Below are 23915 nucleotides of genomic sequence, written 5' to 3'. Positions count from 1 at the left end.
TGGGCCCAGAGGCCATGATCTTTGTTTTTTTGATGTTGAGCTTCAGACCATATTTTGCGCTCTCCTCTTTCACCCTCATTAAAAGGTTCTTTAATTCCTCCTCACTTTCTGCCATCAAGGTTCTGTCATCTGCATATCTAAGGTTGTTGATATTTCTTCCGGCAATCTTAATTCTGGCTTGGGATTCATCCAGCTCAGCCTTTCGCATGATGAATTCTGCATATAAGTTAAATAAGCAGGGAGACAATATACAGCCTTGCAGTACTCCTTTCCCAATTTTGAACCAATCAGTTGTTCCATATCCAGTTCTAACTGTAGCTTCTTGTCCCACATAGAGATTTCTCAGGAGACAGATGAAGTGATCAGGCACTCCCATTTCTTTAAGAACTTGCCATAGTTTGCTGTGGTCGACACAGTCAAAGGCTTTTGCATAGTCAATGAAGCAGAAGTAGATGTCTTTCTGGAACTCTCTAGCTTTCTCCATAATCCAGCACATGTTTGCAATTTGGTCTCTGGTTCCTCTGCCCCTTCGAAATCCAGCTTGCACTTCTGGGAGTTCTCGGTCCACATACTGCTTAAGCCTGCCTTGTAGAATTTTAAGCATAACCTTGCTAGTGTGTGAAATGAGTGCAATTGTGCGGTAGTTTGAGCATTCTTTGGCACTGCCCTTCTTGGGGATTGGGATGTAGACTGATCCTCTCCAATCCTCTGGACACTGCTGAGTTTTCCAAATTTGCTGGCATATTGAGTGTAGCACCTTAACAGCATCATCTTTTAAAATTTTAAATAGTTCAGCTGGAATATCATCACTTCCACTGGCCTTGTTATTAGCAGTGCTTTCTAAGGCCCATTTGACTTCACTCTCCAGGATGTCTGGCTCAAGGTCAGCAACCTTGAGCCAGACATCCTGGAGAGTGAAGTCAAATGGGCCTTAGAAAGCACTGCTAATAACAAGGCCAGTGGAAGTGATGATACCTAGTTCCCTGGTACCTGGTTGCAAAAAGCAGCGAACATATTTCACTGAAACTGAAAAGAAGAAATCTGTGTTGGTGAAGCATATAGTATAGCAATTGCTCTAGGTGCAGTGACAATATGTTTTCTTGGCTTTGATTTCAGTGCCAAGTAGACTATATGGGGGGGGGGCAGCAGAACAAACACACAAAAAACACCTTGTAAGCCAATGTAGACTCAAAGTGCAGATTTTAAAAATTCATCTCAAAATATATATTGATATATTCCCTCTCTCTCTGTGTGTGTGTGTGTGTATTCTGCATATATATTCCAGTATTTTCCTATTAAAGTGTAAGACAACCAGGAAAGTTCCATGTCACAACTTTTTAGGGGGGAGAAGGGACATTAAGTGGGGCACCTCTCCACCTCTTAAAGTATTTCACTTGATATTGTTGAATGTTCTGTCTGCCTGGTAAAGTGACCAGTTTAACTAATGTAAGCATGTGGAACATAGAATTAGCAAGATTTTGTGCTTTCAGGAGCTAGCAATCCAACCATGAAATAACCAGAGTCCTTTGGAGTCTTTCCAATGGGAAATTATCTCTCTTCTGTGAACTGGCCCTAAGACCTCCGAGTATAGGGTGGTATATTAATTCTAACAACAACACTGCCAAAAAAACCCACAAACCTTGCTAGTTCACCTGCTTCCAAGCAGCTAAAAGCATCTTGCAGCCAATCAGAAGCTTTGGTTTCCAAATGTTTTGGAAGTCAAACGGACTTCCGGAATGGATTCCGTTTGACTTCCAAGGTACGATTTGGTCATGAAGTCTCAAAACCACCTCTCATCACATACAATGAAACAATCAGCTTCTGGAACACACATCCCATGCCAGTCTCCATCAGTGCCTGCAGCTACAGACTTTCTGGCCAATAACTAGCATACATATTTCAATCAACCACAAGTATCTGAAATGCAGGAACAGAACACCTGCTTTATCTAGTCATTCCCTACAGTAACTATTTATAAACATAGGTGGAACCGGCACAGCAGTATTATTGGAAAAGCACCAATGCAAATACGTACTGAGGCCAGTAGTATAAAAAACTGATGCACTCCTTGCGAAACAAAGTTAAAGACTTACAGGTTAAGGATGTGCTTTACTGACTGCTTTCCACCTTCTGTTTATGCTCTACGGATTAGTAAACCCCACTGGACTTTGGACGCATGAACTTCAGTGGTAAGAGAGAGAGAGAGAGAGAGAAGAGAAAGAGTGAGTCAGCACTTGTCCCTTGAGTTGTGTCAGGGTTCACTTTTTCTTCCAGTGCTGCATTTTGCATGAGAAATATTTTGTGCTGCAAAATTTTTGCCTAAAAGAAATCTTAGCCAAATGTAATTTCAGTGGTATAAACTATTTGTTACTCCCTTGTCAACATGCAGAGGCATGAAATGAAAAGGGCAGGGCACTTGTAGGATTAGAAGAGGGCTTCTGCAGGAAAAAGATTTTGAAAAACAATGCCCCTCAATCAAAAAAATGACAGGCCAGAACGTTGCATATGTGCAATTTCTCCACACCATTCGGGTATATATGTTTTAACAAGATGATTCCCCCACCCCACCCCCCAGAGTACACAATAAGAAAATGTATTCAGTACAAGACCTACAAAAATGAACAAACTAATGAAGAGCAAAACTGTTAAGGGGCAGCTATATAAATGCAGTATGATAATTTTATTTTTTAAATTACGTCTGCATTTTTCCCTGTAAGGTTTTGTATAGATAAGATTGAGAGTGCTTTAAAGAGGCAGGGATTGCACAGGGACAAACCTCACCATTCTGAATCATGCCAAGTCAGCCTTCAAAAGCAGTAATTTTAATGAGGGAGGATTTTACTCATGAAGCTTGAAAAACAGAACATGAATGGAGATCATCTCCAGGTTTATAAAGTGTAGAATAAGAAATTCAGCAAGGTTACACAGCTTCCTCCATAAACAGAAGCAAACCGAGGTTAGCATTATTTACGCTTCAGCTTTATTGTAGTCTCTGTAGGTGTAAACACAAGGAACTTCCATGTACTGTAGTCAACTATTCTGCTTTGCTATTCCGCCTTATGCCAAAAAAAGTGGTGACTTTTTTTAGATTGCATCTGACCATCTGCGCCAATTGCCATGCTTTCAAATGCATTTAGGATGCTTTTTAGGGCAATCCGAATAAGCGATTCACTCCTAGCTTCCATAAGATGTAAACAGCAGTCCAGCACCATTGTTTCATGGCTGGGATTCTATGCCATCTGGAGATACAGTCCCTGTATGTCAGGCATGTCCAAAGTCCGTTTTGGAGGCCTAATATGGCCTGCCAGTCAGTTTAATCCAGCCCCTGTGGCAGTTTTTTTCCTGGGGTAAAATCCTTTAAAAACCCTCAACAACTTCAATCCTAAAAAAAGGTTGCCCCCTTGGTTGGCCCTCACGGCCCTTCACTTCATCAAATCTGGCCCTCTTTGAAATTTTTTTGGACACCACTGCTGTATGTGATACCACTCTATTTGACAGCTTTCATTCTTCCTGCCATGACAGATAGAAATATATGTCAATAGCTTGCATGCACCAACTTCCAATGCTTCAGCTTCCTCCCTTACTTTCCTAGCTGCACAAATTAAAACTTTAAGTTTTCTTTTGATTTGGCTCTATGGACTTAAGTATTCTGGAAAATTACAATGCACCCTTCTACTGTTGACTGGAACTGGACTCAGATGTTGCACAACATTTTCTTGAAATAAGGCAGTTTTGTTATACAGCTCCCTTAGTTTTGATGTGATGAGGAGAAGAAGAAGAAGAAGAAGAAGAAGAAGAAGAAGAAGAAGAAGAAGAAGAGTAGTAGTAGTAGTAGTAGTAGTAGTAGTAGTAGTTTGGATTTGATATCCCGCCTTTCACTCCCTTTAAGGAGTCTCAAAGCGGCTAACATTCTCCTTTCCCTTCCTCCCCCACAACAAATACTCTGTGAGGTGAGTGGGGCTGAGAGACTTCAGAGAAGTGTGACTGGCCCAAGGTCACCCAGCAGCTGCATGTGGAGGAGCAGAGACGCGAACCCGGTTCCCCAGATTACGAGACTACCGCTCTTAACCACTACACCACACTGGCCCCCACAGCACCAGTTGAACAATTCAAAAGAAAAGGCTAATGATATCGGTAATCAGAACTTTTAATAATCTAGCTGGTATTGTGGTTGTCATGAAATAGATAGCACAGAAGCCCTAACACAAATCTTGGGTGTTCAGGACCTTGACTGACACAACCAAAGCAAATGGTAGAAGAATGAAATGCTTCGTGGCACTGGAGGGAAGGGTGGGCTGAAGGTTGCAAAGAAGTTATGTCTGCTCTTGTTCACAGTAGGAAAAATATTTAACTCTCCCCCAAAATGAAACATCCTAAAGGAAGAAATTTATTCTCCTTTTCATTTTAGTCATTAGCAGAAGCAATTACTTCAAGTACTTCTGTGGTACTGCCCTTCAGCAGATTTTAATAAGCAGTTCTTCTCTTAATGCTGACAAACCCTTGTATCAGAGCACACATCTTAATCCTTTACTCTCTTGCACATGACACATTCTTATTTTGTTGTGTTTGGCTTTAAAAAAAAAAATGTCTTATAATGGATCATTTTACACATTATCCAGGCATAAAGGGAACTAATCAGAAACCACACTGACAATGTCATAGAGCCAAATCCTTATTATTTCATTTTTTTTTACTCATTTCCCATGAGGCATTCAGCAGCAATTTGCAGGGCAGTGTAACATATTCAAAACAGATTGAACTAGAAATAGCATATACATAAAATCAATTCAAATCCAAGAGAGATGCCAACCGGGGTGTTTTTTAAGCTTTCTTGAAGAGGAATGTATTTAGCAGGCACCAAAGAGACATACCACCTGTCTGATATAGAATGGGAAGGTAGGTGTGCCCAAACTAAAAGCCTGATTCAGACATTGTGCAGAATGGACCTCTTGATAAAGATGATATCTGAAGGATGCCCTCTCCTGCAGAACACAGTGATAGGTTGAGTATGTAGGGGATGAAATAATCTCTTAGATATTCTGGTACCAGGCTGTACAGCCAATGTTGCCACCTTGAATAGCCTGGTAGCTAAATGACAGCCAGTGCAATTCTTTCAGCAGTAGCGTAATATGATGGTGATATTCCACTCCAGTGAGCAGTCGAGCCATCACATTTTGCAATAACTGCAGCTTCTGGGTCAGCCTCAAGGGCAGTCCTCAAATTGTCTTGCAAACAAATAACAGCAGGATCCCACAGGATCTAGAATTCCACTGCCTGGATCAGAAGTAAGCAGACCCCGAAGAATACAAAACAAAAACAAAAAAACAAAACAAAATTCCACTGGATGGATGCAAAGGAGGCAGAAAAGTGGGTGTTCTTCATCATCTTCACTGTTATGCAGTAGGCACGGCTCTGTGTTCTCACTCATGTTCAGTCAGTTTTGCAGCACATCCTCTACGTCCTGAACTCTACTTGTCATCCAGTTTGTTTCATTACCATTAGGTCTCTGGTAACCCAAGATGCAGAATGCTTTCCACAATCCTTATCCTCTGCCACATTCCATGCATAAACATACAGCCAGGAAGTGCCCACAGTGACTTCCTCATAATATAGCTGCAAGGGTGCATAGAAGACTTGCAAGTTGAATTTGCAGACCAACCACCCCATCGTGCGGGGACCCAGATGTTGTTGGACTATGTATCTCCCACCATCCTTAACCACTGGACCATGCTGGATGGAGGTGACAGGAGCTTCAATCCAACAACACCTGGAGTGCACTGGGGCTATGTCCAGGAGTCCACAAAGGCAAAAGCATGCAAAGTCAGAATGAACCCAGGAACCGCCCCGGCCATTTGAGATCTCACAACGTCTTGGACAACCCCACAAGGGCCTTGTACAACCACTTTAGAGCCCCATAGGCAAGGCGCATGGCTTAAAAAGCTGTTTCCGTGAATGAAAACCCTTCAGATGGCCCCGCAATATCTTGCGAGAGCCTCCAGAGCCCGATAAGCTAAGGTTTCCCTCCCCTTTACTATGTATTTATTTGTGATTCATCTAAAGCTGTGATTATGTAAGAAAAAGAAGCATAAGTTGCGGACCTACTGTACTGTGAAGAACCAGTTAAAGAGGTTGTAACCGGAAAGTATGCATGTGATGTTCTGCCTTATCCACATGGAGGAAGTCAAACAGTTTGAAATATAGCACTATAACACACCATTTATGATATTTACTTCAGTTCCCGATGAAGGTAGATACCAGAATGGGAGAGGAGGATCTGTGTACAGGATTTCCTTCTGCCAGGACATAACAAAAATGTTGGGTTCTGAAATTAGAAACTTATCCTTCTCACTACAGAGTGACAGCAAGCAACACTGCTGATAGTAAGAGACCAAAGCCAACTCTCTCACCCTGTCTCCAACATCCATGGAGTTTTGCTACAACCCAATAGGATAGATAGTCTGCCTTATTGCCCTTTTCCAGCATGGGGATCAGTATGTATGGAGAAAGTAGATATGAAAGCAGCAGAAACACAAAATGGGCATTGGCAGTCTATCAGCCACAGCAGCAGACAAAGAAAGATGGGTACATTAGTTCTTGGCTCCTAAACTACACCTATCCTTTCTTACTAGTCTAAGAAGAGTGCACACCAGGACAGAAAGTTGCATGAGAACAGTGCTTTTAATTGATACTTCTTTACCGGTGTGAGAACAAAAGCCCAGAAGGATCAATATTAAAACACAAGAGTTTAACAACTCAGTGAAGGATAGAAGTGGTCCCCGCAAAAGCGTCTTAAAGCTTAGAGAAATTGATGGAAACTTCAGAGAGACTGATGTTAATGACACTTATAATCATAATAACTACTGTTTTGAGGACCCTATAAAACAACATGTGCATAAGGCCTTAAGGAAGTTCGGCTCCTACCCCTCCAAAGCCTATTTACACTGAACTATTCAAGACTTAATAGGTATCTGGGCTGCATATGGAAGAAAGAAGAGAACCACTCCCAAGCAAGTCCATTTCTAAGATGACAGGAGAGATGAAGCACTCAAATATGGTGCAATAGTTTCTATCTGACACAAGAGGAACCCAGGATCAAAGCTCCCACACCCCAGAGTATTTTCCAGTACATTTCCTGTCTTTTCCAGAAATACTGGTTTCAGCAACAGTGTTTCAATTTCGGTTACAAATCAGGTTTACTTTAGCTTTTCTCAAACATACAAAGATGTGCTTAAGTAAATGGCACAAACGTTTACTAATTTAAGGAAAGCTTCTGACAAACCAGTGTGAGGTCTTACAGGTTCTAGGAGCCCATAGAAGCCTAAGCATGCCCATATTAATATTTTCATTACATCATTTTTTACTAGAAACAGATTTTCTTGTGCAAAGACAATAATCTACTATTTGATGGTTTGGGAATACAGTCCCCCAAAGCAACTCAATTAATTGTCTCCAACAGAAGCTTCCATAGAAGGAAAAAAATAACTTTAAATACAGTATTGTAAAAATAGTGACTCAGAACTGCACAGCATATTGCGCATATGCTGAAAGCAGTGACAGGCAAAACATGAAGCTCTTTGGACATAAATTAGGATAAATGATCTTCCATGAACTACAATTTTGTGGGAATTATTCTAATTTATGTCAAGTGAGATAATAAAATGTATTTGAAAGGAATGTAGCTTGGGTCTTCAACTATGTCTTAAGGAGTAACATTAAATAGGGAAAAAACCTAATATTTTTAAAGAATTTATCAAGAATTCCAGATGTCAGAAATGAACAATGGTTTCATGGCCTTCATGTTTCCAGTCCCACTCCACCCTATAAACAATGTTTTTTAAAGCATAAAATATTCACAAAATATAAATTCACTTATTAGGATTTATGTAATTGTGCCTTTAAACAGCCAGTTCAATTGCCAAAATAACATTCTTACATAGTTAAAAACTAAGGTCCTGTCTCTTTCCTTCCTACCACACATTGTTTTATCTATTTGAATTCCTAACACATCTGCTTATCTATTTAAATAATTTGATTTCAGCTCCACTCCTTTTCTTCATTGGTCTGTCTTGAGTTCTCAGAACAATACCCTGGAACATTTCAACTTTTAAAAATTGCAGGATTTTTCTTGAACGTCTAACTGAGAATTAGTGTCTCCTACATAGGCAAGTACACTGGTGTGAAAACTCGCAAGGAGGCGCACAAAACCTCTTCCTCACACAACTTATTTCTAAACTTAAGACTGTGTATGCACATGGAAAGTTCTTATTTGTTGAAGGATATTTCTTGTTTTGCAAATGGGGCCCCATTGAGATAATGGTCAGGCAGAGAGAAGACACAAGATAGCCAGTCCAGCCACAGCCCACTAGGATGACCTTCATTCAAACACTTAATTTGCAAGATGGGTGAGGTGAAAAGCAGGCAGAAAATTCTGAGATAAACTAGCTGCTAATCACAAGGTCTCCACTTCCCCTCTCCACTGGCATGACTTGACCAAACGAGTAGAAAGGAAACCTAAAATTTGAGTATAAAGAAGTGGCACTCCTAGCTCCAACAAGGACCTTTGTTCATCGCTCACAGGGAACAAACAGGCACACATAAAGACAGGTATATGCTTCCTCCCTGCATCTCCATTTCTTAAATTAGTGTGAGTCCTGCTGGCAAAATTGTTACACTCACTTCTGTAGGCTTTTGAGAGTAGGTAGGGATTCTTCCATTCTTTAGATCAAGGTATGTATGATAGCATTTGCTGCCATCTTAAATTGTAATTTTACTGTCTGAGACAGCATTTATGTATTCTGTTATTTTCATTTCATATAATAAACCAAGCTTTCTTTGTTAATGTGTCTGAAGAATCTTAATGTAAAGCTATTTGTTTTCCTCTAAAAATTACTGGGTTGCCCATCTGGCATTTAAGAGGTCTTCAGGATTGCCAGCACAGCATAAAGCATAGGGTGTCATGAATTTTACTTAGGCAGGAATAGAGACAAACACATAGTGTCAACATCTGTTTGTGTTCGTGTATTCTATATACAACCTTTCATTTGAAATCACAAGGCAGTGAACAGTTAAAAAAAAAAATACCAAAAAAGCAGCCAATTGGCCAAGGCAGACATGACATTAACAAACTGGTATTAAGTGGCCAGCAAAGGCTTGAAAAAATAAGTGAGTTTTTGGCAAGGACAGAAGTGATTTCAGTGTTATTGCTTGCCTTAATACAAGGGCGGAGCAGGGTTGATTCCACAGAGAGGACACCAGAACTGAAAATGTGCTTTTTATGCTCTAGGGCAAGCTTATGAGGTTTTTGCATTCCCCCAAAGCTGCCACACTATTAGAACTCTTCTCTAATTTAGACTCTAGGCCAACACAGAAGGTACCGTAATACCTACACATACATGAACCCAACCACCTGTATAGCAACCACTGGGGAAGAATCTAACATCTCCATGACTTTTTCCACACTCATAGATAGGCACCTGTATTTCTTCTGATTGGAATGAAAGTAGTTCACTTCTAACTTCTCGAAATATCTGCACTGCCAAGTAACTCAAATCCCATTAGATAAAATTCAAAAATATTTTAGGAGTGCTTCTGTCTCCATCTCCTAGGATTTTTAGTTTTTGAAATAAGCAGTTTTAGCATCCATGGATATTTTTTTAAGGAGGAAGAGAAGAACAGGAAATTTGGTGAAAAGATAAAAGTGTTACCTTAACAGATCCTTTAACACATAATAGTCTGCCAAAGCTACTTAGAATGAGAGCCAGTATAGTCAATATGACAAAATCCATCTGGAGTGCTTTCTACAGTAGCACTCTCAATGTATGAAATCAAGACTCTATTTTAATAAAAGAAAAACATTAACTCATTTTGTTTAAAAAAAAACTTATTAAATTTATATCCTTCCTTTCCTCCAAGGAGCTCTGGGCAGCATATATATTGCCCCCTATTTTATTCAACAGCTCTGCAAGGTATATTAAGCTGAAAGATAGTGGACTAGTTCAGCATTATCCAGGGGAATTCAGCAAGTTTTAGGACTGAGTGGAAATCTAGCCACTGTTGCCATGCTGCCTTTTATATGAACAAGAAGGAGGTGAAGAAGACATCACTCTCCCCCAAGTCAACAAGAATAATTCCTCCCTTAGTGCAAGCATGTCTATTTTGCCTTTTAAAATTCATTTTAAAAAAGGGGGGGACGCACCACACTTCCCGCAATGCTTTAGATCACTGCTATAATTTGAATACTATCTTGCTTGATTCCTCCAGGTCTTCCATCCTCTCATAAACTTAAAACTCAAATCATCTGGAGACTTGAACTAGTCACATTTTAAAATAGTGCTGTAGTTATCTTCCTAAAGTCTTAGAACATGACAAGGCAGAAATAAAATAAAGTTACAAGAATAATTGTACAGTTTATATTTTTTAAAAAACCTATATATCATGAAAATAATTTGTCAGGGAACTGACATCGGAGCTAGAGGCGGAGGGAAGGCTCTCAAATGATGCTGGAGAAGGGCCCAGCAGGGAGAGAGACAGCTCCGCAGATGGGGAAGCAAATCAGCGCAACACCAGGGATATAGAGGGGCTGATGGGGGAATCGGTGAGAGGGCTCCAGGACTCTTCACCGGACACCAGCGGGGAGAGCACGGGTCCTCCGCTACCCACGCCCACCCTGCGCAGAAGACTTCCGCGCAGAGAGAGTATGTTTTATGTTGGAAAAGATTTAAGAAACGCCCACTGACGGATTCTGCTAGCGACTGAGGCAGCCACGAATTGAAGGGCTGTCCAGACAGAAAGGTTTAACAAGGCAACATAGCCAGGAGAGGCGTCAACTTACGCACGAGCAACCCCATACCCATTACATAATTGTAGATTAACTCTCATGACAGAAGTAGCTACTCATATCATAGTTTCAATTACATATAGGCTTAAATGTTGTTTTTTAAATCTTTTTCTTATACAGTAATTACAGAAAGTAAACCACAAATTAACTGCAGTCAAACTCAACATTAACTGCAGGAACAATTAATTCAGCACCAACCCCTATAAGCAACTTAAGTTAACTGTCTAATTAGCAAACCTTTTACCGTATTTTTCGCCCCATAGGACGCATTTTTCCCCTCCAAAAATGAAGGGAAAATGTGTGTGCGTCCTATGGGGCGAATGCAGGCTTTCGCTGAAGCCTGGAGAGCGAGAGGCATCGGTGTGCACCGACCCCTCTTGCTCTCCAGGCTTCAGGAAGCTATCCGCAAGCCTTGCGAGCCTGTGGGAGTTCCCACAGGCTCACAAGGCTTGCGGGCAGCAGCCTGCAGCCCCCGCGAGTGTCCGCAAGCCTTGCGCGCCCGGCAGGAGGTCCCGCCGGGTGCGCGAGGCTTGGGGCAGCAGCCTGTCGCCCGAAGCACGGGGAGCCCTCCGGAGGGCTCCCCTTCGGGCGAGTGTCTGCAAGCCTTGCGTGCCCGGCAGGAGGTCCCGCCCGGTGCGCGAGGCTTGGGGCGGTAGCCTGTCGCCCGAAGCACCGGGAGCCCTCCGGAGGGCTCCCCGTGCTTTGGGCGGGTGTCTGCAAGCCTCGCACGCCCGGCAGGAGGTCCCGCCGGGAGCGCGAGGCTTGGGGCGGTAGCCTGTCGCCCGAAGCACGGGGAGCCCTCCGGAGGGCTCCCCGTGCTTTGGGCGGGTGTCTGCAAGCCTCGCACGCCCGGCAGGAGGTCCCGCCGGGAGCGCGAGGCTTGGGGCGGTAGCCTGTCGCCCGAAGCACGGGGAGCCCTCCGGAGGGTGCCCCGTGCTTCGGGCAGGTGAGCGCAAGGCTCGGGGCGGCAGCCAGGGCGGATGGGGGAAAAAATAAATTTTTTTTATTCATTTCCCCCCCAAAAAAACGAGGTGCGTCCTATGGGCCGGTGCGCCCTATAGGACGAAAAATACGGTACTTAATGCTGCAATGCAAATCAAAGTCCAAGTCGCATAACGCCTTTTTAAAAAATAAGAACACTTAATTTAAGACTCCAGCTTGCAAAAACAGTATGTACCAGAAGTATGTTCACAGTACGCAAGGCAAATGCTGGGAGCCCCACCTAGTCAAGCTTGGGAGAGTTAAAAGCAGCCCTCCAACTCACTCACCACCAAGACAAATTTTATTACCATGTGAATTACTGCAAGCTCATGTGTAAAAAACAAGCAGTACAATAAAATCCTGTGATTAAAATTACAACACTGCTTATTTACATTGTAGTGCAAAGGTAATGTAGGGAATGACACAAAAATAAGAAAAACTCAAGTCTGAATTGTCAAATGCCATTTCCATTTTAAAGGAAATGAAATTTCTAAAGCTGCAGTCCTCTGCTGAATAGCACATTACTGTTCAGTACCCTGTAGCAGAAACCCAAAGCAATTATTAAAGCAAAAGATGCAGGGTAGAATCCAACGTACAATGTTGTGACATCTGCTTGCTCAGCAAGACTTCTCCCTCACAAAAATCGGGGGGGGGGGTCACAGAGCGGTATAGACAAGTCGAGAGAAAGGTGAAGCTCTTCTGAACAGCATAGGATATACAGGCCCTAATGTCATTCAAAAATATGTAAGATTAAACCCAGAGTTAAGTGTATCTGACACTGGCCAAGCCCCAAAAAGCTGGTAAATCAGAAGCTAAAGCCAATGCTTTAACAGACTTGCTCCATCATCATCAATGATGATGGGCAGTGTCAAGAACTGTGCTTGCTTGCTTACAACTTAGTCTCCATGCACAAACCACTTCTTGGTCTTTTTGGCCGAAATCCAAAGGGGGAAGGTACAAGTGCCTGAGACCAGCAAAGATGCTCCACATTGTCCTCGTCCTGTATCACCTTATGGAGCATCAGAGCTTGACAGGGTAAGGCCCAAGTGTAGGACCTTCACGTGTTTTCCCCACCACAGTGGAAGGAAACAGTGAACAGGGCCCACTTACTGCATTTATGCCTTCAGAAAGGCAGCATGAGGCCCCCAATCCATACTTTCTTGTCCTACCCCAACATAAACATAGAGTGGGAATGAGAGCCCTTACATTGCAGAAAGGCAGTGTGAGGCAACAATCCCGCCACTTCCTTCTCCCACCACCTGGAAAGCAAACCTGGAGACCTGAAACTTTGTGCTGCCCTTTCTGCCTTCATTCTTCTCTAAAGGTAAAGAGACCCCTGACCATTAGGTCCAGTCGCGGACGCCTCTAGGGTTGCGGCGCTCATCTCGCTTTACTGGCCAAGGGAGCTGGCGTACAGCTTCCAGGTCATGTGGCCAGCATGACTAAGCCGCTTCTGGCAAACCAGAGCAGAGCACGGAAACACCATTTACCTTCCCACCGGAGCGGTACCTATTTATCTACTTGCGCTTCGATGTGCTTTCGAACTGCTAGGTGGGCAGGAGCAGGGACCGAGCAACAGGAGCTCACCCCGTCGTGGGGATTTGAACCGCCCACCTTCCGATCGGCAAGCCCTAGGCTCTGTGGTTTAACCCACAATGAATGGCATGGCATGCATCTCAGAGAGATACAGTGCCATAGTCACCATCCCTGCAGTTACAATGGTACCTCAGGTTACATACGCTTCAGGTTACAGACGCTTCAGGTTACAAACTCCGCTAACCCAGAAATAGTACCTCGGGTTAAGAAATTTGCTTCAGGATGAGAACAGAAATCGTGCTCTGGCGGCGTGGCAGCAGCAGGAGGCCCCATTCGCTAAAGTGGTGCTTCAGGTTAAGAACAGTTTCAAGTTAAGAACGGACTTCTGGAACGAATTAAGTACTTAACCCGAGGTACCACTGTATATGCTAAAAATCGGGAAAGAATCATGAACATGTCCAGCAGCTCCAGCAAGTCTCTCCCTTGTGTACTACAGTCTAACCACTGAACCACATTGCCACACTCCACAAATAAAAGAATAGGCATTGCACATAGCATCCACTAGACGACTCCGTTTGCAAACACTGAAGTCTGGTGGGAGGGAATCACTTCAGAATTAATCTCAGCATGCACTGTAACTTTGCCAGCAGTTGCTGCCATAGGTTTAATGGAGCAGGAAAAGCTTAATAACCTGACCAAACCAATGAAATAGTGTGCTTCCCTCAGTGCTCTGAATGTCAGCAGTTTTCACCAAAATTGGAAAGAAATGATATGCCTGTTTGAAAATTGGAGTAAACAGTAAGTTGTCAGTTTGCAGCACCTTTAAACTTGCTGTACCTCTGGAAATTTTTATTGGATCTGTTTTAACCTTGACACATTTGTACACTTCACCAGGTATTCCCTATATGTCAAGCTTCAAGTTATTACATCAAGATGTCATTTTTATGAGCAATAGAATTTTGAGGCTTATGATGACAGAACCTTAACTAAAAGAGCACTCTTGTGCCCTCTGACTTACTGAAAGTACAAACTGTTTTTATCATATTGGTCCCAAAGAATTAGAGATATAAGGTGCTGATTTATTTTACAAACTGATGAAAATTATTCCATAGGTTAATACTCCCATTCAGAGCAAGTGTTAAATGCATTATTCCCATTAGGATTCTTTCACATCTCCTTTACACAAGGGTACAAAAGTTTAATAAAGGTACTGTTTATTTAGAATAAAAAGTTAAAATCCTACTATTTTTTAGAATGAGAAGAACTCAATTAAAACTTTTTGGGAAAACTTGCAGTTTTATCCTATCTTGAATACATTTTTTCTGTGACGGGGAGTGGGGTGGAGTGAAAACTTTTTCCAGTCCTTTACTTTTCTGTGGAAATTTTTTTGAATCTTATATTCAATAGCAACAATGAATAGATGCCAACTGCAAATAAATTTTAGGAAAGCTTAGCAGTTTCAAACTTTGTAGCTTTTGTTGATAAAATACAAGTAAAAAAAGCATGCTAAATTAGATCATTCTTTGGGACGTTAGAAAATTTTCCAATTCTATTTCTTCCAAAAGCCCTGCATAACTTCAAGTATTTGCTCTCTTTAAGGAAGGCTTAAAGGCCTATTTCATTCTTACTCCCTTGCAGGGAATAGGCACTGCTATGCTATTGTACAAATGTTAGTACTAGGGCGCCAGTTTCATTAAAATGCTACTGTTTCCACAAAAAGGAAGTGCTTTTCAGACTGCTCACATGGGTGCAGTAACATCTAAATTGCAAGATGTGAAGTTCCATAAAACGCATGGGCATATGCTTGTGGTACTTGCACAATTATACTCATACAGTAATCACAATACCTGTGAATATGTAGGAAAGCACTACAACTTCCCTTGATACAAGATACTGCTGATTCTAAGTAGCTGGAAGTAGTGCCCCCTGCCCCTTCCATTCCCAGCTCAAATTTAAAAACAAACATCCATACACTCATCCCTTGAAATGGGGAATCCTCCGTGTCAAAGCTGCTCCACACACATTGAGGAAAATTATAGAACTTTTACTCAATGCAGAAAATAATAATCTGATAGAAACACTCTAATACGAGTTACACACTTATCAATTTATTATAGAAGGGTTTGTATAAAACTGCTCCTTTGAACATAGGCTTACAGTAAGATCCTAAACACATTGTTTCAGAAGCCCCATTGAGTTCAATGAGACTTCTACTTTGAATTCTATTCCTAAGTATCAGATTGGAGCCTTCATGTACCACCACAGTCGCAAGTGGAATTCTAAATTGCTTGTCTTCATACAGCCAGGCAGCCAACGTTAGAATCTATCTATTGAATAACTATGTCACATGTATGTGGTCAGCAGATGTTGAAAAGGCTTTTCATCAGATCTACTTTTGAACAATCCTATTCCACTTATCAAAAGCTTTAAAATAAGGATATCTCCAGTAACAAGATATCCTAAGAAGCAGTTATTTACACATCATTAAAGCAGTTCAATTCACCAGAAAACTACAAGAAAACAGTTATATTATAGCTAAGAATCATAAAAGCTGCTGACTGAAACTCTTACATTTTGATCGTTTATTTTATGCATACAGAGAAAGCACAGGATATATATACTACATTAAAATAAGCAACCCTTGGTCTGCAGTCCTATACCTCTTACCTGAGAGTAAGTCCTATTGAATTAAATGGTACTTCTGCATATACATGTACAGAATTACATTCCAAAGTTTTATTAGAAGGGAAACCTTGAAACTCAAAGCATTACAATACGAAGCAGCTCACTGCACAGAGCAAGACTGCCTACCTATACAGATTGCCCAATTTTGGTGGGCTAAGTATTATATTATATTATTAATTTTCTGGTTATATATTTTCTCTTTCTAAAAAAAGAGAAAGCATTCTGGACATTAATAATAATAATAATATATTATTTCCTAAAACATAGCTGCAACACTGACTCAGCCAGTTGCACCTACCATCATTTATCCATTTATCCACAATTTTGAAAAGGATGTCTCATGAATTTTACATCATCCTATTTGCTCACAAGATGAAACAAGCACATTGCTGCTTACAGAAGACTGCTATCATACAGGCTTCTCACAGACTCCTCAACACACAATTATGGTTTTAGAGACCTCACACAGGTCAGCACCATTAAAAGTGAGAGACACAACCAAATAGAGATTCACTGGTTCACCATGTTACCCATCCCCAGGCTAGGTGAACTGTTATAAAGACAGGGCTGCAAGAAAATGTAGTATTTCTGCATGAATTCGGAACCAAAATTTGCCCTATTCTTATTAATGTCATATTAATTACAACAAGCTACCTTGTAGATTTTAAAAACCAATATTCTTTTTAAGCTGAATTCCTATTGAACTCAATTGGATTTCATTCAAGTATATATGCACATAAGATTTTGTTGTAAAATGGCACAATTAGTTTTTGTCTTTCACTATCTTCAATTTTACCCTCTTTTCAATGGTTTACACTTCCATATAATTACACTACAGAATTAGATCCGTGTACAACTTTTGTTACTAGAACTGCTCTTACCCCGTCTGAATGTTTTTGCCTATGAACAGAAACTTTGTTTCAAATCTGCTGCAACTCCAATAAAACCTTTTAAAATAAAAAATTGTAAACACCCTCCGAATTAATTAACATAAAATTAGAAACAAACTGCTTCTATTCTTGCATCAGCATCTAAATAGAGACTTTGGTCAGATTTAAATACACTGCATGGATGTGCAAATGCATTATCCAATTAAGTCCTAATTATATAAATGGTTGGCAGGAAAATTTATAGAACTACTAACAGCTATTGAAGTTGTGGGCCAAATAAATACTTGCGGTATTGTATTGTGCTGAAAGTTAGTTTTTCCTTTCCTGTTTCAAGGGCATTTTAAAATCCAAACCAACAAAGCAGAAGAACACACTGATCAGAGAGCAAAAGAATTTTCCTAATCTGCTGAATTTAAGAGAAAACTTCTCAGTAGTTACTTCAAAGAAGCGGGAAGCAGCAAAAATCTGTGAGATACACCCCTGCCCACCTTGTAACGTTGTGTTATATGTGAAGCACAAAAAGGAGAACATCAGTCGATGAAACAGTGAAACTTTGCAGCATTCTTCAGATGAAGTTAGCAAACAAAATCCATGCAAAGCACCTTGCCATTAGGTGAGGACACAAACAACCCTCCACACATCTGCTGAGAAGTAAATTCCATGGACCTTGCTCCCTACAATGTATGCTTAGGATTACTGTCTTAAACTGCAATCCTAGGCACACCTACTTGGGGGGCGAGTCTCTCTCAACTCAGTGAAACTTCAAAGCAGACATGCATAGAGCTGTGCTGCTGTTAAGTCTGCAAACCTGGCCAAACTTAACAGGAAGCAAGCCCTACTGACTTCTGTGGGTTTTATTCCAAACCATATATGGAACCAGCAGCAGCCTTATCCCCCACAATAGAAACCTTGCTACTGCTTGTCAAGTGGACTTACAACTCCTCTGTATACACTTACATGATAAAGAGGAGACAGAGGTGACCAACTTCCAGTATCTAAAGGGCTGTCACATGGAAGATGGGAGTTAGCTTGTTTTATTCTGTTTAGGAGGCTGGGAACTCCAACCAACGGATTCACTTTAGAAGAAAGGAAGATCTTTCTGACAGTAAGAGCTGTTCAACAGTGGGACAGACTCACTCAGGAGGTGGGGAACTCTACTTCCTTGGAAGTTTCTAAGCAGAGGCTGGGTGACCATCTGTGATGGATGCTTCGGTTGAGATTCCGGCATTGCAGGTGGTTGGACTAAATGACCCTTCAAACTCTACAATCCTATGACAGTTACATTTATATCCCACCTTTCCTCCCAAGAGCTCAAGGTGGTTCTCCCCCCTCTCCATTTCCTCCTCACAACAACCCTGCGTGGCAGGTCAGGTGGTGAGTCAGTGGCTAGCCCAAGGTCACCCAGCGAGCTTCATGGCGGAGCAAGGATTTCAACCTGGGTGTCCATGGTTCAGCACTTTATCCACTACAACACACATGTGGGTAGCGTGGCTCTACCACCAGTGGTGTTTAGAGAGAAGATGTACAGTCAAAACAGCAAGCACAAAATCAGAGGAAGCCCTAACTAATAGTCACCAAACTAGCAGTCCCCCACTCTCGAAAATCAAGCACATTTCGGCATGGGTGGGTGAGAAATGTCGCTCTAGAATCTTGGTTCCCAACATGGGGCACACGCCCCACAGGCAATTTGATTTTTAAGGGGGGCAAGTTGAGAATGAGTTATTAACAGTGAATGGCCTTTTAGGCTTCCTCCACGTGAATAGGAGTTCACTTTTTGAATAATAAGAATTATATGGGGGGCATCAGGATTTTAGAGATGCTTAGGTGGGGCAAGGCCAAAAAAAGGTTGGGAACCACTGGTCTAGACCAAGTGCTAGCTCAGTTGGTTAGAGCATGGTGCTGAGAAGCCAAGGTTGCAGCTACTCCCCCAAATCAAGAAAAAAATCCTTAACTAACTGAAGATCTGGCACTCCTAACAAAGGTCTGCCCTCCCCAATAAAAATCCTGGCTACATCCATGGTTGCAGGTTCGATCCGCTAAGGGGCAGCTGCATATTCCTGCACTGGACTAGTTGATCCTCAGGGTCCAGTCCAACTCTACGATCCTGTGAACTCTCATTTTGTAAGAATCGTAGGAGTCGGAAGGGACCTCGGGGGTCATCCAGCCCAACCCCCTTTGCAATGCAAACATCTATGTGCCCGGCGTGAGGCTCGAACCCACGACCCTGATCTCCTTCAGAGCCTCGCGCTCTACCGACCCCCGGCCGCCGCGGCTCCCCTTTTCGCTCCTCTCTTTCACGCATCCACCCATCCACACGTGTGCCGTTCCTCCGCGTTCTCTTTACCTCCGAACAGGTGAGGCGAGAGGTGGGCGGGAAGCGAGCCGATGACGAGCCGGGGCCCGCCGCTGCCGTGTCCACCTCCAGCACCGCCGCCTCCACCTCCTCCGGCCGCGGCCCGTTCCCTGCCCCCTTCCTCGGGGGTGCTGCTGACAGAGTCCTGCGAGCCGTAGAGGCCGCTGCTGTTGGGGATGTTGAAGGCAGAATGAGCCGCGCGAGCCCCGGACGCGCCCGGCCCGCCTAGAGACCTGCTCCGGGGCGCCGCCGCCGCTCCGCTGGCCGAGCCGCCGGGCCCCGCGTGGTGCTGCCCTCCCGGGGCCAGGTGCGTGTACCTCGCCGCGCCGCCTGCCGGCCGCCCGTTCGCGCCGCCGCCGCTACTGGAAGGCAAGTCCCCCCCGGAGTAAGCCCGGGTCCGGCCATTGGCGGCGGCCGGGCCGCTCTGCTTGGCGCCCATGGCCCGCCTTTCCTCGCCGTCGCCGTCTGGCTGGGGTTCCTCTCAGGCTCGGCTGCTTCCCTGCGCGGGGCGGGGTAGGCGAAAGCGCGCCGCCCTCGCTCCTTTCCCCGGACCCGGCCGCTGAGGGAGAAGAGCCGCCGCGGCTTTCAGCGGGCGGGCCCGGCGCTGAGGCGGCGCTGCCTCCGCCGCGGCGAGTCCCTCAGAAGAACGACGGGCGAGGGAGAGGACGACGGGGAAGCCAGTACCGCTCTGCCAGGGAACGCAGCCGCAGCCCAAGCCCTCGGCCCCGCCGCTCCGGCCATCGTCGCTGCCGCGGTGGTCGTCGTGTGAGGAAAGAGGCGGCAGCGGCGGCCCGTCGCTCCCCTCAGAGGCCGCTCGCGCGCTCGCTCAAGTGTGAGGCGAGGGGGGCGGAACCTCTGCGCAGCCGCGCCTCCCTCGCTCGCTGGCCCGGCCGCCGCGCCGCCATCATGGGAAGGGGGCGGGAGGGAGGCTCGAGGGCCGCCGCCTCCCGCTCCGCCTCCTGCCTCCGTTCAGCGCCGGGAGGTGACAGGCGCCGCCCGCTTCTGGGGGGCCGCCAGGGCGGCTGGGCCCGCTGGTTGGCCTGCCGGAGCTGAGGAGGACGTCCTCTTCCCGACGTGGGTTTTCCCGCCACAGACGCGTGCTCAAATTCATTATTATTATTATTATTATTTATTATTATACTGCCCTACACCCGCTGGTTCACAGAATAAAATCTGGACACAAACACACAAAACACACAATCGAAATAAAAACAAAAACCACTCAGTAACTCCCAATAAAATGGGGGGGGGGGGAGAGATGCTTAGCATATCTACCTAGGAGCCAATTCCTAGGGGATCCTTTGCTCCTCGCTCCCAATTTGAGGGGGCTGCCCCACCAAGTTGATGGACATTGTCATTCAAATTGTGGGTGTGTTCCCTGTCATGTGATCAATTATGCAGGGCGGGGCTTATTTGGTTCAAGTTGGCACCCCTGGAATATACAGTGGTACCTCAGGTTACATACGCTTCAGGTTACAGACTCAACCCAGAAACTTTGCTTCAGGATGAGAACAGAAATCGGGCTCCGGCGGCACGGCAGCAGCAGGAGGCCCCATTAGCTAAAGTGGTGCTTCAGGTTAAGAACAGTTTCAGGTTAAGTACGGACCTCCGGAACGAATTAAGTACTTAACCTGAGGTACCATTGTATACATAAAAGCCAGCTCCTAGGGGGCTGAGGTCCCTTTGCTCCCCTCCCAATAAAATATGTGAGTGCCCTCCTCCAGGTTGATGGACATTGTTGTTCAAATTGTGGGTGTGTTCCCTGTCATGTGATCAATTATGCAGCACGGGCAGGGCTTATTTGTCTCCCCCCCCCCAATATTTGATTAGAGTGGGCACCCCTGGCATACATACTTACATACATTTTATTTGTATGCATCATTTTATTTGTATTCAACCCATGCTCAAGAAGACTTGCAGCAGGGGTGGGGGGTGGGAATCACATAAATACAAACATAACCAAAGGTAAAGTAAAGGTAAAGGGACCCCTGGCCATTAGGTCCAGTCACGGACAACTCTGGGGTTGTGGCGCTCATCTCCATAGCTGTCAACTTTCAGATTTGAAAATAAGGGATCAGCAGCCTCGAAAATAAGGGATCAACAGCCTCACCAGTCCCGGGGACAATCTACGGGATATCTAACAATCCAGGATAGCAGTGGGAAGTAGCGGGAAACGGTGCTGGAATATGGGAATTTCCCACAAACAAAGGGAAGGTTGACAGCTATGCTCATCTCACAGCAATAAAAGAAACATCAAAATGCACACAACCAAATTGAAACATACATCAAATTGTTCAGCCGAACTGAACAATTTCCACATAATTTATAAGAAGAGCTAAAATAAAGTTACAAAAGATCAATATCAATAGTAGCCATAACAACAGGCAAAGAGTCTGTTCAGCAGCCTTCTTTTTTGTGGCTGGAGTCAGTCAGGGCCCTGCCCTCCCAAGCCAGGTGGGAAAAAAGTCCGTAGGGCAGGGAGCAGATCTTCCAGGGCTCTCAGCCAAAGTATCTGTCTTTCAGGCAACTGTTAAAGGTAGAGAAAGTGGGGTGGGGGAGAAGGCGACAACTCTTAAACAGCAGGTTTACGTAGTGGTAATTAAGTATTTACTGGTATGAGGGAGGGGAGGGGTTGTGGTTACATTGCAGAGCTTGGGTTGGCCCGCAGGGTGACCTTGGGCTGGTTTGCTGTATCTTCGCCAAAACCACTGAACAGGTTTGAGCTGTTGGGTGAAGGGTGGGCTGAGCATGTGACAAACCGTTGCCAGGTGTGATAGGTACACACCGCTGCTGCATTTCTCAAAGTGCTGCAGTTCAAGCCTGCTTGGAGTCTCGCTCTGGAAACCCTAATTACGTTTCTGAACACAGAAACATAAGAATTGCCCTGTTGGATCAGACTGTGTCTATCAGGTCTATGTCTCGTCTCACAGTGGAGAACCAGGAGCCTATGAGGAAGTCCACAAGCAGGGCATGAGTACAATAGCAGTAGCCCACTCACAATTCCCAGCCGCTTCCTCAAAGGCATCGTGGGACATGCATTTCTTTTTGGCCAGCAATGGTTGTTCTGGAATCGTCAAACATATTTGGTCAGGCAAGTGCACTCTGTGCATGCTCATGCCATTTATTTCTGACGCTCCTAATTCCTTAATCCGTTCTGGGAGTCCATTCGACTCCCGGAATGGTTCGAAAACTAAGGCGCGACTTCTAATTGGCTGTAGGAGCCTCCTGCACTCAATCAGAAGCCACATCGGATGTTTGGCTTCCAAAAAACATTTGCAAACTGGAACACTCACGGGTTTGCGGTGTTCAGGAGCCAAAACGTCCGAGTACCAAGGTGTTCGACAACCAAGGTACGACGTATAAGCAATTCTGAACTAAGATGCTTCTCAGTTTTGATGGGTGCTAAGTATCTGTGCAGGGATGCGGGTGGCGCTGTGGGTTAAATCACAGAGCCTAGGACTTAATCATAGAATCATAGAATCATAGAGTTGGAAGAGACCACAAGGGCCATCGAGTCCAACCCCCTGCCAAGCAGGAAACACCATCAGAGCACTCCTGACATATGGTTGTCAAGCCTCTGCTTAAAGACCTCCAAAAGAGGAGACTCCACCACACTCCTTGGCAGCAAATTCCACTGTCGAACAGCTCTTACTGTCAGGAAGTTCTGTCTTTCAGGCAACTGTTAAAGGTAGAGAAAGTGGGGTGGGGTAGGGTGGATCAGAAGGTTGCCGATCAGAAGGTTGGCAGTTTGAATCCCTGTGACGGGGATTCCCGTTGCTCTGCCCCTGCTCCTGCCAGCCTAGCAGTTCGAAAGCATGTCAAAGTGCAAGTAGATAAATAGGTACCGCTCTGGCGGGAAGGTAAATGGCGTTTCTGTGCGCTGCTCTGGTTCGCCAGAAGCGGCTTAGTCATGCTGGCCAAATGACCCGGAAGCTGTACGCCAGCTCCCTTGGCCAATAAAGTGAGATGAGCGCCGCAACCCCAGAGTCGTCCGTGACTGGACCTAACGGTCAGGGGTCCCTTTACCTTTACCTTTTAAGTATCTGTGAAACTGTAATGCTTAAGTGTCCACAATGCCTTTGCAAGAGAAGAGGATGAGAAGGAAACCATAACAACGTGGCCATGTCTCCCTAAGCTCACTAGGCGTGGTCACTTCCCAACAGCCTCACCAGGTCTGCTGGTGGCTGTAAAAGACCAAGCACACTGAATATCTGTGCAGCATGCAGCAAAAATTGTGCACCATTAGCACAAACTGGCCTTACTTGCAATGGGATGGCGGTGTTAATTTAAGAGAATTAATTTAAGAGAAACTGAAAGACTTTCCAGTGTACTGAATCCCAAAAACCAATCTAGGATCTATCCCTGGGGTATAAGCAAGAAGTTTTGTGCTAGCAAGACTCCCATCCTATGCGTGCTTACCTGGGAACAGGAAACCCAGTGAACCTAAGCTAATATCTATAGGATTGCACTGTTTGTGGGTTCAGATTTTGTTCATTCACTAGGAAATCCTAGCTTCAGCTGTTGCAACTCTTTTGTAGCTTCTTATGCTTACATTTCTGTACAGTACTGTATATATGCCAAACGACACTGTACAAAATTTGTCTTCGAGCGAGACGTCTCAAAAGCATGGCAA

At 44.3% G+C, this 23915-nt stretch overlaps 1 protein-coding gene across 3 annotated transcripts in view; it reads right to left on the bottom strand.

Moving 5' to 3' along the window:
- The window catches only part of ZNRF2 (zinc and ring finger 2), a 53267-nt gene extending 33110 nt beyond the window's left edge, over positions 1-20157 (bottom strand). The window contains exon 1 of one of the 3 annotated variants that reach the window (XM_081164948.1): positions 19274-20157. In XM_081164948.1, coding sequence (XP_081021074.1) covers positions 19274-19721 — 448 coding nt within the window. In that variant the 5' untranslated portion in view covers positions 19722-20157. The remainder of the gene's footprint in view (positions 1-19273) is intronic. The other 2 variants (XM_081164947.1, XM_081164946.1) reach the window with 2 other exon arrangements.
- Positions 20158-23915: the final 3758 nt, after the last annotated feature.

Source organism: Podarcis bocagei, assembly GCF_964188305.1.
Source record: "Podarcis bocagei genome assembly, chromosome: 12".
Classification (NCBI taxonomy): Eukaryota; Metazoa; Chordata; class Lepidosauria; order Squamata; family Lacertidae; genus Podarcis; species Podarcis bocagei.
The sequence above is the reverse complement of the archived record's forward strand: the minus strand, read 5'-3'. Positions and strand labels throughout refer to the sequence as shown.